Genomic DNA, 13955 nt, shown 5'->3' with positions numbered 1-13955 from the left:
GGAGCCCCTCATAATAAGCAGCCCCAGGAGGAGCAAGCGAAAACTGGACCAGCGGTGCATGGCAGACAATCCGCTTCTCTCTTTCTCTTCTAATGAAAATTCGTATTTCGGATAGGAAATTCTTAAACGTAATTTCCTATTTCGGATAAAACCAAACTTCCATCAGCATCGACTGTCATATTGAGGTATATTTTTGCCTTTAAATTCATCGTAACGAACGTTCATACAAATTAACGAACCTAACAACAATTCATATTTCGTACGAAACGAAATGGAATTTCGGACACAAAATACGAAGTACGAATTAAATTTAATACGAACCGTAACGGAACAGAACGAAATGAATTTATTGCCGGCGCCCATGTCTAGTACAGAGTAGGATTAACAATGCAAAAAGAGTCAAAATGACAGAAGGGTGTTCATAGAGTATAGAACAATGATAAACTAAGTACGAAAAGAAGCACTATGTCACTGACTTAATAGGGGAGATTTAATAAAACTGCACACAGAATCCAGTGCAGCTTCCCATAATAACCAATCAGATTTTAGATTTTTTGAAAATACACACTATTATTTATTGCATTCAGTATGATGTAACTCTTAAGCCTCGTACGCACAATCGGATTTTCCCCAGACAAAGTGCCAGACTTTTGTCTGAAGGGTGTGCTTGTCTTGCATACAAACGATACACAATTGTCGGCCAACAAACACAAACATAGTGACGTACTACCATGAATTTCAGCTCTTGAGGTGCTTAGCAGAAGGTGCCCAGAGGGTGGTGCACCCTTTGGGCACCTTCTGCTAATGTCGTGTTTGGTGAGCATTGATTCCGAGCATGTGTGTTTGTACTTTGTGATGGACTTGTGTACACACGATGGGAAAATCTGACAATAGACCATTGTCTGCCGAAAATTTACTAGCCTGCCATCCAACATTTGTTGGCCAACAATTGTCTGATGGAGCATACTAATGGTCGGATTTAAGGCAAATAGTCTGTCATCACACAATTTCCTGCCAAAAAACGAATCGTGTGTACGAGGCTTTATTCAACAAAGGAGTGGTGGCACACATTGTTCCCTGTAACCTCCATATTACACTTTTTTTTTTTTTTAGATTACTTCGAAAGCAATTCTTTTTGGTCACACTGCTGCTGTCACCTGCTTAGCAAAAGCAAGGGATTTTGAAAAACAGCCATATGTTGTGAGTGGAGCAGAAAATGGGTAAGTACCAAGTGACTTTAATTATTGAACTACACTGTATCTGAGCATCACAAACCAAAAGTGCTAGTTAACTACTTCCAACCCGGCCACTGTATATAAATGGTCGGGTGGGCGCTCTCTCTTTCTGAGAGGACGTTCAGAAATGTCCTTCATAAGGAGGGGGATCGCACGCGCGGGCCCGCCAGGTGGCGTGATCCCGATGTGCTTGTATCATCCAGACATGGCACATCGACAGGAGGGCTCTGCGATTGGCCTTCCTGATCACATGATGCCCGTGTCCAATCACAGCCGTCATGTGATGTAAATACAGAGCCGGTTGCAAGGCAATCGGCTCTCCTCTCCTCACCGATAACTTCTGTGCGGATCACTGCAGCCGGCTGGTGATCAGTGAGTATGAGTTGTTTTTTTATAGCTTTTTACTCACTGATCACCAGTCTAGTGTCACCACAATGTAAAAAAACACAAAGTAAACACGCATGTCCCCAAAACACATGTCGCCACATAGTAAAAACACCTGTCCCCCACATATGTAACAGTAAAATCACATGTCCAAATGATTATCTGCACACATATGTCTGTGATCACCTGCACACATCTGTACATGATCATTTGCGTACATATGTCCCTGATCACACAAACCAATTATTATACACTTAACGGAAGCAGAATGTAGCAGAATACATTTTGGCTTAAATGTATGACAAAATTAGATTTTATTTGATTTCTTTTAAAATAGAAAGAAGAAAATATTGTTTTTTTTCCAAATTTCAGCAATTTTTTTGCTTATATAGCAAAAAAAAAAAAGAAGTGGAGTCATGAATAAATACCACCAAAATAAAGCTCTATTTATGTGAACAAAATTATAAAAATTTCATTTGGGTACAGCGTTGCATGACCGCGCAGTTGTTATTGAAAATGCAAGAGCGCTCAAAGCTGAAAATTGGTCTGGGAAGGAAGGTGGCGAAAGTGCCCAGTATTGATGTGGTTAATAGGGATGGCCGAACGGTTCGTCCGGCGGTCGTTTTGCTGCGAATTTTGGCTGTTCGCCGTCCGCCCGATCGGTGGACTATTGCCGCCGTTCGCCCGGCGGACTTCCGTGTTTACTGTGTAAAAGAACTTTGACCTATGATGACACATCCATCATGGGGTACAGGACAGCCAATTGAGACATTACAGCACATGGACACTTGGACATTCCCCCTAACTTATAAATAGACCCGATCCGGTGGCCATTTTACATTCTTTCTACTGTCACTATAGGGAGAGGTTGCTGTGTGGAGCAGGGAGAGACTTCAGTGACCCAAATCGCTAGCTATTAGGTCCACAAAAGTTCTTTTAAGGACTGGTATCATGGTATAGGTGTTAGGTGTAGTTCAGGATATAGGTTTGAGGCACTGCTGTGCTAGTGATTGTTGCAGCAACCTGAGTGTCTTTTGTCAGTGTAGAGAAAGGGACAGGACGCTGTGTGCAGCAGGGACAGTCAGTTTAATCAGTAGCTGTTACTATTAGGTCCACAAAGGTTCATTTCAGGACTGGTATGGTAATAGGCTTGTACACGTATAATATTCTTTCTTCCAAAAATAGAAAGAATATTATACTTGACTGCTGCCCTTCTGCTGCAGTAGTCCTTTATGAGTATAGGGACTGAGGTACAGTCTGCTAATCATTCACAACCTACTAGGTCCACAAAGGTCCTTATAAGGACTGGTAAGGTCTAGGGTACTACAGTACATAGGGTTTAGTGAGGTACAGTCTGCTATTCCTTAAGGACTGGTATAGGTCCACAATATATAGGGTTGAGGTGCATTACTGCTGACTACTGCCCTACTGCTGCAGCAGTCCTTTATCAGTATAGGGACTGACGTACAGTCTGCTAATCATTCACAACCTACTAGTTCCACAAAGGTCCTTATAAGGACTGGTAAGGTCTAGGGTACTACAGTACATAGGGTTGAATGAGGAACAGTCTGCTGTTCCTTAAGGACTGGTATAGGTCCACAATATATAGGGTTGAGGTGCACTACTGCTGACTGCTGCCCTATACTGCAGCAGTCCTTTATCAGTATAAGGACTGAGGTACAGTCTGCTAATCATTCACAACTAGTGATGGCCGAACGGTTCGCCCGGCGGTCGTTTTGCGGCAAATTTCGGCTGTTCGCGGTCCGCCTGTTCGGCGGACTATTGGCGCCGTTCGCCCGGCGGACTTCTGTGTTTACTGTGTAAAAGAACTTTGACCTATGATGACACATCCATCATGGGGTACAGGACAGCCAATTGAGACATTACAGCTCATGGACACTTGGACATTCCCCCTAACTTATAAATACACCCGATCCGGCGGCCATTTTACATTCTTTCTTCTGTCACTATAGGGAGAGGTTGCTGTGTGGAGCAGGGAGAGATTGCAGTGACCCAAATCACTAGCTATTTGGTACACAAAAGTTCTTTTCAGGACTGGTATAGGTGTTAGGTGTATATAGGTTTGCTGTGCTACTGATTGTTGCAGCAGCCTGAGTGTCTTTTGTCAGTTTAGAGAAAGGGACAGGACGGTGTGTCTGCTGTAGGGACAGTCAGTTTAGTCATTACAAGGGGTGTTTTTTTTTTTTTAAAGAAATTTTATTGAAAAGAAGGTGCATGACAAAGAAAATACCGTAAGATGAATAAAGGCATTTTTGAAAAAGCTGTATGAATCACGGGAAAGCAGTCACATCGACATTTAAATGCGTTGAAAACAGAAACATATTACTTCTTGCAGGAAATGGAGGCCAAACCATTCTCTCTCACAAGAAGGAGAAGGGGATGACCTCAACTGGATGGATGTGCTGATAGTATGGTATGGCACCATGGTATCCTTCAGGGGAGCCAAGGTCCTACATGGAATATACATAAAGAAATAACAGACTACTAGAGGGGAAGAGGGGGGGGGGGGGACTTGCCGAGTCTGGTATAGCAGTCCGCACCTGGGGGGGTGGGAGCCCCTACCAGTGATGGGGGTGTGGTGTTGAAGAATGGAAGATACACTGTGTTGTAGACTGTGTATTAAAGTTTCACAATACAGTACAATTCGCTGGTAGCAGGGGGTCCTTGCGAGTGAAAGAATGGTCTTTGAGGAGGGTCCGTTCCTGAGGAGTGAGTTTGGAGGCGATGTACAGGTCCCATCTACCATGGAAACGTTGTGTGGCTTTAGGTTGGTGTAGGTTTGTGTTAAGTTTGTCCCGGAGAAGAAGATGCCCGAGGTCTCTGTTGACTTGAGAAACTGAAGGAGTGGCAGTGGCAGTCCAGTTTGCTAGAATGGCTCTCCTGGCAAGCAACAGGCAAATCAGGGCCCATTCCTTGCCTGGGGGTGAGGAGGCAGCTGACCATGGGAGTAATTTAGGATCCCAGTACCCGAAGATGAGGAATAGCGGATCCTTGGGAAGTTTCAGAAGTGTAACTTCAAAGATAAAGGCCAATATTCGATCCCAGAACGAAGAGATGGCCAAACAGGACCAGTAGCGGTGAGCAAGAGTAGGTCTTGATTGTTGGCAAAGAGGGCACTGTGAAGCCTGAGAAGTATGAGGTGTCCCCGATGGGAGGAACGGTATATGCGCTCTGTGCGAGATTTTTAGTTGGGTTTCCCTCCAAGATTCGTTCGGGATTAGGTGGTATACTGAGTTAAGGCAATGCAGAATCTTTTCGACTATGTCATCGTCCGAAAAGTCTTTCGCCCAGTTAGATACCGAGGATGAATGTAGAGATGGCGTTGTTTTAAGAAGTAGAGGTTTGTAGATTTCAGAGATTTTGTAGGAGTCTTTGCGTAGAAGTGTGTCAATGAGAGAATATTTGAACCTCGAGTGCTCTGCCCTGCAAGATTTCTGGAGAAAGCTGAGGCACTGGCCGTAGTGAAAAGCAGAGGAATCCGGCAAGGAGTATTTTTGGGCTAAGGTCCGGAAAGATAATGCACGACCAGAGTCCAAGTCACACATGGACGAGAAGTTAATAAGGCCTTTCTGTCGCCATGATGCGTAAGGATGGTGGTCCAGACCTGGGGTAAAGTTTGGATGACCCTGAATCGGGAGGTGTCTTGACATGAATGGAGATAGCTTGAGACCTTTTCTGACTTCTCTCCAGGCGATAGCTGTATCTCTCAGGAGAAGATTGTGTTGAAAAGATGGGTCGAGAGTTTTCCACTGACAGTGAAGAAGGGCAGACAGGGAATAGGGACGTGTCATTTCGGACTCCAGTTGGTAATTTGAGCAACGGGATGGATTTCTGGGTTATCCAGTCGATGCCTACCCTTAACAGACAGGCTAGGTTGTACATTCTAAGGTTAGGGAGACTGATACCCCCCTCGGTTCTGGGAAGGTGGAGTTTGGTAAATGCTATGCGTGGTCTCTTGCCTCGCCATATGAAATTGGAGATTGCAGCGTTTAGGAGTTTGATGTCCTTGTGCCGGAGAAGTAGTGGTATCGTCTGAAGGGGATATAATAAGCGTGCGAAACTGACCATTTTGAATAGATGGCACCTTCCCAGAAGCGATAGAGGTAGATCCATCCAGTTTTCACATTCATGTTTAATTTTGGCAAAAAGGGGAGGGTAATTCAGGTGGTATAGAGAAGAGGGTAGTCTCCCTATCTTAATGCCCAGGTATGTAATATGCGTTTTCGCTATTGTAAAAATGGAGTGTTGTGCCCATAGTGGATGCGGGTGGGAGCCTAAGGGGAGTATTTCGCTTTTAGAATAATTTATGCGCAAGCCCGAGCATTGTCGGAATTGGTCAAAAACATCTTTGATCGTGGGCATGTCAGCGGACGGGTCGGCAGAGAAAATAAGAACATCGTCAGCAAAGAGGGACATTCTTAGTTCATGTGACCCTATTTTGATGCCATGTAAGGGGGCTACAGTCGATAAGTACCTAGAAAGTAGCTCAATAGCAATGTTAAAAAGGAGAGGGGATAGAGGGCAGCCCTGTCTGGTACCTTTATACAAGCGAAATTCGTCTGATAAGAGGCCTGCGGCAACAAGCCTAGCTGTTGGGGATGTATACATAGAGCTGATTAAGTGAAGAAATTGGCCAGAGAAGTCCATCTCGCCCAAAACCATGGACAGCCACCCAAAGTTAACATTGTCAAAAGCCTTTTCGGCATCTAGGGTAATAATGGCCAGATCACTATTAGGGTTACATCTAGCGTGTTCCAGTGCGATCATCACCTTCCTGATATTGATGGTCGCTGTTCTACCCTTAACAAAGCCTGATTGGGCGGAATGTATCAGGAAGGGGATGATATTGGCCAGGCGGTTGGCTACTATTTTAGAAAGGATCTTGACATCAAGATTTAGGAGCGAAATGGGTCTATACGACCCAGGTTCTTGCGGGTCTTTCCCTTTTTTTTCTAGCAGTTTAATAATCGCTTGGTTGCCAGAGGGTAAATAAGCACCGCCAGACCATATGTTCTGGTAGACTATGGCAAGAGTCGGAGTTAGCAGGGGATCAAAAGATTTATAAAATTCGCCTGTCAGGCCATCGGGGCCGGGGGCTTTGGAGGAGGCTAGGGACCGAATTGTGGAAGAAATTTCAGAAGGGGAGATGGGGGCATTTAGCTCATTGAGTTGGTCGGAGGATATGCAGGTTAAGTCAACTTTATCGAGGAAGTCTCGCGCTGTGCGTTGGTCAATAGGGTCTGCCGAGTAGAGGGTAGAGTAGTAGCGCAGCATTGCCGCGTTTATGCCTTTCTGGGAGGTTGTAACACGACCGTCCGAGTCGCGAATGGATGGAATGACCGTCGGGCGGTAAGGGCCTTTGCAAAGTCTGGCAAGAAGTTTGCCAGCTTTGTTGCCAAATTTATGAAGAGTAGCATCGAGGTAGGTTATTTTGGTGATTTCCAGGGTTTCAGCCCATGCATCAAAAGACTGTTTGCCTGAGTGCCAAGCCGTCCGATTTTCGGGAGAGTCATTAGCGTAGAGTGCTTGTTGGGCCTGATGCAGTCTGGAGCTGGAAGTTTTGTAGTTGTGAAGGGCATGTTTTTTGAACGAGGATGCATAAGAAATAATGCGTCCTCGGAGAAATGCTTTGCCAGCATCCCAAAACAAGTTGGGGCTATCAGTGTGTATCGCATTCGCATGTGTATAAATTGCCCACTCCTTCTCCATGTATGCTTTAAAGTCTGAATTGTGCTGAAGGTAGGATGGAAAGCTCCATATTTTGGGGTTGGGGGTGCACGTCCGGGGTTTCTAGGGTCGCCGAAATGGGTGCGTGACTTTCTCAAAGGGTCAGTCACGTGGTCGTGACGCAACGCGTCAGGGAGGAGTTGAGGTGTCACTTGTTACTTCCGGTCGCGGCCGAGACCAGAAGCTCCGCAGTGTACATTTCATGAAAAGTTTTACTTGAATATAAGTGTTGATTTTTTATTATAAATAAATACTGTGCGTTACTACTCATTGGAGCCCCCCCTCATTCTTTTATATACTGCCTGGATCATCGCTATTGGAGGAACTGGTTGGAGTTCTTGGAGGCTGTAGTTTTTAATGGTGGAAGATTGGTTACTAACCACCCCTCAAGTGTGATCCGGTCCGTAGGGACCTTTATTGGAGGTGAGAGGCTGGGGGAAACAAGGGGTGCATGTAAAGCACTGAAAGTCAAAGGAAGAGGGAACATCATATTGACTGCTCACACTGCATGGATATTATTGCTAAACGAACTGCAAATTTTTTGGAGTGGACTGTTTACACACGTGTTTCACTGGGCACTGGAATTTAATGCTCACAGAATATATATTTTTTATTGTTTATATTGCCAGATTTTGCACTATTTTACACTGTTGCATGCAATTTGCGTTTAATGTGGATATATATATTTTTGCATATTACTATTTTTTACCATTATCTTTGGTATATTTTATCTTGATTTTTGTTTCTAAGCACTTGTCATTTATTAATTGTGGTAGAAGTATGGCAGCATTATGCTAGACGATTTTTCACTATTCGCACTGCCGCATGTATTTTTGCAACTGAGATTTATTTTTATACTGTTGATACACCATATCATTTAGGGTAAATTGATATTTATGCATTTTATTGCCGTTTAGCAGCTTGATTAATATTTTTCACTATTTGATACGTTGGATAGATTCACATAATTTTATTTATAATTTTCTTGTATTAATTTTATTTTTGTAGTTCAATCACTTTATTAGAATTTATTTAGGTAGCGCCACATAAAACACCCCTTATAATTTTACTTAGAGTGCAGAGAACACTTTTATATGTGAGCAGCTTCCTACATTTCATACCCTTTTTTACCTAGCGAGTGTTGCTCAACAGGACTTTCCCATTTTTATATTCAGTTTAGTCATTATCTGTTACCATCAGGTCCACAAAAGTGCTATTCCAGTTATTGTTCCAGTAGCCTCTGTTTTGTCAGTTTATATAGGGACAGGCAGGAAGCAGTGTGTGAGGCAGTGAGGGTCAGTTTAATCAGTAGCTGTTACTATATTAGGTCCACAAAGGTTCTTTTCAGGACTGGTATCAGTGGTAGGGTAATAGGCTTGTACACGTATAATATTCTTTCTTCCAAATATAGAAAGAATATTATACTTGACTGCTGCCCTTCTGCTGCAGTCTGCTAATCATTCACAACCTACTTGTTCCACAAAGGTCCTTATAAGGACTGGTAATAACCTGGTGTAGGGTGCTATAGTACATAGGGTTGCGTGAGGTACAGTCTGCTATTCTATAAGGACTGGTATAGGTCCACAATACATAGGGTTGAGGTGCACTACTTCTGACCGCTGCCCTATACTGCAGCAGTCCTTCATCGGTATAGGGACTGACGTACAGTCTGCTAATCAGTCACAACCTACTTGTTCCACAAAGGTCCTTATAAGGACTGGTAAGGTATAGGGTACTACAGTACATAGGGTTGAGTGAGGTACAGTCTGCCATTCTATAAGGACTGGTATAGGTCCACAATACATAGGGTTGAGGTGCATTACTGCTGACCGCTGCCCTATACTGCAGCAGTCCTTCATCGGTATAGGGACTGACGTACAGTCTGCTAATCAGTCACAACCTACTTGTTCCACAAAGGTCCTTATAGGGACTGGTAAGGTATAGGGTACTACAGTACATAGGGTTGAGTGAGGTACACGAAAAAACGTAAGCCGCGCTTAAACAAAGAAAGATGTGACCAACTACTTGTACAGTAGTATTAAGATATGCACTATACAGGGTACGACAACCCTATAAATATGTGTACGTAATGTAGAACACATATGTATTAATGTTCCAGATTCAAAACCTCACTACTGTGATTAACTATATATAATAAGAGTACATGACATAACTTATAAATACGAGAAATATATAAAACATCAACACACAGTGTATAAACAATAAGTCCGTGTATAGAACGCCAAAATGATTGACGTAAGGCTGTAAATAAAAAACCTCTAAAAATAAAACATAATGTTCATATAATCCAAACTGAGAAAAGTCGTGTTCAATCCACCACCAACGTATGTTGAGATTTGCTGCTTACCAGACGAATATGACCCCCCACTACAGAGGGTCACACAGAGCTCTATGAAATTGTGCACCACTTCCAGCCACGGGGGAGGGGATTCCACGATGTCCTCCTGACCTTGCTGCTTCAGAGACTCTTGGGAAGAAAAGCTCGCTCCCGTATACTTGGCTCAAGGCCCAAAAGAAGGACTCAAAGGCAGGGGCATCAAAATCATAAAGGGAGATAAAACTCAAAATAGTGTAAAACCCTTTTATTTTGGGATAAAAAATATAAAAATGCACTTACAGATGTGTAAAAGAAAATACGCCTTGAGTCCGTGGCGCCGGCCGGACGCACACGGACAGACCCGTTCTCCTGGAACCCGTCACAAACACGAGGTGATAAGTAGAGTACCGCTCAGCCCTACGCGTTTCGCAACAAAATTGTGTCATCCAGGGGCCCCGCATTGCGTCATCCAGGGGCTTAGCGCATTGAAACAGGGCAAAATCACGCACGTGCCATGCATGGCACACGTCTTAAACTTGGTTGTGCAGCGATTTGTTGTCAAATACCCTGGGGTCCAGGACATCTTGCGGCAGGCAAGGAAAATCTCGGCCCATTTCAGAAGATCTTACACGGCCATGGCTCGCCTTGCTGACATTTAGCGGCGACACAATCTGCCGGTCAGACGTCTTATTTGCGATTGCCCGACGCGATGGAACTCAACCTTCTATATGCTTGATAGGCTGCTCCAGCAGAAACGTGCAGTTAACGTCTACTTGTATGAACTCTGCGGCAGAACAGGTTCTGGGGAGCTGGGTTTTTTTTCACAGCGCCAGTGGCTGCTCATGCGCGACGCATGCAGACTTCTGCACCCATTTAAGGAGATCACCAAACTGGTCAGTCGCAGCCATGGCGCCATCAGTGACATGGTACCTTATGCCTTCTTTATGGAACGTGCATTGCGTCGTGTCATTGATCAAGCTGTGGAGGAGCAGGAGCGGGAAGATGAGAAAGTCGCAATGCTGGATGAATTTCCAGGGGGGGGCTACTCTATCTGAGACAAGTGAACAACAGGAGTCTGAAGAGGAGTCAGAGGAGGATGGTGCCGGGGCGGATGAGGGGGAGCAAGAAGAGCATGCTTTAAACCTTTCTGGGATCCCTGTTGTTGTGCGTGGATAGGATGAAGAGGAGAATGAAGAGGACGACATTATCCTGGATGATGAGCAGGAGCCAGGCCACCACACCGCTTCCAGTTTAGTGCAAATGGGGGCCTTCATGCTCCAGTGTTTTAATAGGGACCCCCGTATAAAAAGCATAAGGGTCAAGGACCAGTACTGGGTGGCAACGTACTTAGACCCCCGGTACAAACACAAAAGGGCGGAAATGTTACCGCCGTCACAGAGGGCTGTCAGAATGGAGCACTTCCAGGCCTTGCTTCGAGAAATGCTGCATTCTGCTTTTGCTTGCGCTGGCAGAGGAGCAATTCCCACTCCCAGAGAAGGAGTTGCGGGTAACAATCCAACAGCGCCTGCAAGAAGAGGCCGGTTTGAAGATGTGTTGGTGACTTCGGATATGAGGTCATTCTTTCAGCCGATCCATCGACAGGTGTCATCCGGATCCAGCATCAGGGAACGCCTAGACCGTCAGGTGTCCGACTACATTGGGTTAACGGCCGATGTGGATGCTCTGAGGAGTGATGAACCCCTGGACTACTGGGTGGGCAGGCTTGACCTCTGGCCAGAGCTTGCCCAATTTGCAATCGAACCGTTGGCTTGCCCCTCGTCCAGTGTCCTGTCCGAAAGGACGTTCAGCGCAGCAGCGGGGATCGTGACCGATAAGCGTACTCGCCTAGCTCACGACAGTGTTAACTACCTCACATTTCTAAAAATGAATGAGGCATGAATCTCGGAGGAATTCAACACATGTGACCAGTAGACCATGTATATGTCTAGAAACTATTTTTTTAATCGAGCACACAGACCTTCTTTCTTCATTTGGCTCACTTCCTTGTCCAAAAAAAGCACACCGTACTATATGCCCGTACCCTCCTGTTTGAAGAGGTTGAGTGGTGTCATATTTCTACTGGGACTGCTTATTATGAGGGGCTCCCACCATCCCTGTACTGTGCTGACTTCCTCCTGGGGCTGCTTTTTATGAGGGGCTCCCACCATCCCTGTGCTGACTTCCTCCTGGGGCTGCTTATTATGAGGGGCTCCCACCATCCCTGTGCTGTGCTGACTTCCTCCTGGGGCTGTACCTCTGCTGTGCATATTATGAGGGGCTCCCACCATCCCTGTGCTATGCTCATTATGAGGGGCTCCCACCATCCCTGTGCTATGCTGACTGGCTCCTGGGGCTGCTTACGGTGCAGGTGTCAGTGCTGTATATCACGGTGCTGGTGTCATTGCTGTATGTCATGCTTTTGTGGCTGCAAATTTGACCTGTAGGTTTGCAAAGTTCGCCTCCCATTGAAGTCAATGGGGCCCACCGCGAACGTTACGGTTCACAAACTATCGGCCGCGTTCGCGGTCCGCGTTCGTGAAACGTCCCATCGGAAGTTCATCCATCACTAGTGGTTAATTCTTTTTTATAATTCAAAGCAAACTCGCTTCCCCATCCATCCCAGTCTCCATGGTTTATTTTGCTGAGAAATCACTTAAAAAAAACGCCCCCTAGCATATCTGGTCATGGCTGTCTTGGGTAGAGGCAGATGATTTTTTTTTTTAGCATTTACTTCCTGGAGTCCTTCTGCCCTTAGCTCAGGCATGCAGGCAGGAGGGTGTGCTTTGCTGAGGGAGCCCTCCCTCCTCTCCTAAAGACTTCTGGGATGTATGACATAATTTCCCTAGAATTGGAAACCAGGAAGTAACTGAATAAATAAAAACAAAAAAAAGTTAAAAAACAGTAAATATAATATACCTTCCTATCTATTTACTACTGTAGATAAAACAAAAGTTTTGTTTTAAGAATGTAACAGTCTTCTTTTATTTAGCAAGAATTATATTTATGACAGGGGCATAACAGCGTTAGTTCTAAGAAAAATATATTTTTCAATAATTTAACTCATTAGCATGCAGCACATTGAATTACAATTGAATTACAATTGAATTACAATTGATTCAATTATCTATTTTAGCTTAATTAATTGCTTACCTTTCTTCATTGTAATGAAAATTATGATTGTCCTAGCATAGCCCCTCTCAAACTAATTGTCAAATGGGAGGATCTACCTATCATCCGCAACTGTGTGACCTCAGTTTTGCAAAAGGAAAAGGAAAATAATCTGCATCCCTGTAACGGAATAACATTGAAAGCATCTCAGCAAAACTGAAATTCCTCTTGCAGTGGATGCTTCTAACAATGATGTACTTAATCACAACTTAGTCTGCCATATTGCTTGTAGGAATGAGCTTCCAAAAACTGTTTTTAGTGATAGTTAAATTTTTTATGAATGAATATAACTACTATGTTTTTGGGGGCCCAACTCTTTTTTGACACTATTGAAGTTGATGATGTATTCTATATTTAACCACTACAATACAGGGCACTTTCGCCCCCTTCCTTCCCAGCCCAATTTTCAGCTTTCAGCGCTCTAGCGCTTTCAGTGACAATTGCGCGGTCATGCTACACTGTACCCAAATGAAATTGTTATCATTTTGTTCGCACAAATAGAGCTTTATTTTGGTGTTATTTATTCACGACTCCGTTTTTTTTTTTTTTGCGATATAAGCGCAAAAATAGCGGAAATTTGGAAAAAAAACAATATTTTCTTTTTTCTATTTGAAAAGAAATCCAATAAAATCAAATTTTGTCATAATTTTAAGCCAAAATGTGTTCTGCTACATGTTTTTGGTAAAAAAAATTCCGTTAAGTGTATAATAATTGGTTTGTGTGATCACGGACATATGTACGCAAATGATCATGTACATATGTGTGCAGGTGATCACGTACATATGTGTGCAGATAATCATTGGGACATGTGATTTTAGTGGGACATATGTGGGGGACATGTTTTTATTATTAGGGACATGTGTTTTTATTATTTGGGGACATGTATGTTTTGGGGACATGTGTGTTTTGGGGACATATGTGGGGACTGTGTTTGTACTGTGTGGTGTGTTGTGTGTTGACACTACACTGATGATCAGTGAGTAAAAAGCTGTAAAAAGCAGCCCATACTCACTGATCATCAGCCGGCTGCAGCGTTCTGCTCTCCTCTCCTCAGCGGTGACTTCCGTGTGAGGAGAGGAGAG

The 13955-nt window shown here is 44.1% G+C and overlaps 1 protein-coding gene across 4 annotated transcripts in view; it reads left to right on the top strand.

Annotated features, from left to right (window-relative positions):
• The window catches only part of WDR72 (WD repeat domain 72), a 451594-nt gene that overhangs the window by 98357 nt on the left and 339282 nt on the right, over positions 1-13955 (top strand). For all 4 annotated transcript variants that reach the window (XM_077473505.1, XM_077473507.1, XM_077473506.1 and 1 more), the window contains exon 3: positions 1114-1220. In XM_077473505.1, coding sequence (XP_077329631.1) covers positions 1114-1220 — 107 coding nt within the window. The remainder of the gene's footprint in view (positions 1-1113; positions 1221-13955) is intronic.

The sequence above is a fragment of the Lithobates pipiens genome, unplaced genomic scaffold (genome assembly GCF_037356315.1).
Source record: "Lithobates pipiens isolate NorthernLeopardFrog02 unplaced genomic scaffold, aLitPip1_a1.2 Scaffold_8, whole genome shotgun sequence".
Lineage (NCBI taxonomy): Eukaryota > Metazoa > Chordata > Amphibia > Anura > Ranidae > Lithobates > Lithobates pipiens.
Note: the sequence above shows the minus strand (reverse complement) of the source record. Positions and strands in the feature narration are given on the sequence as shown.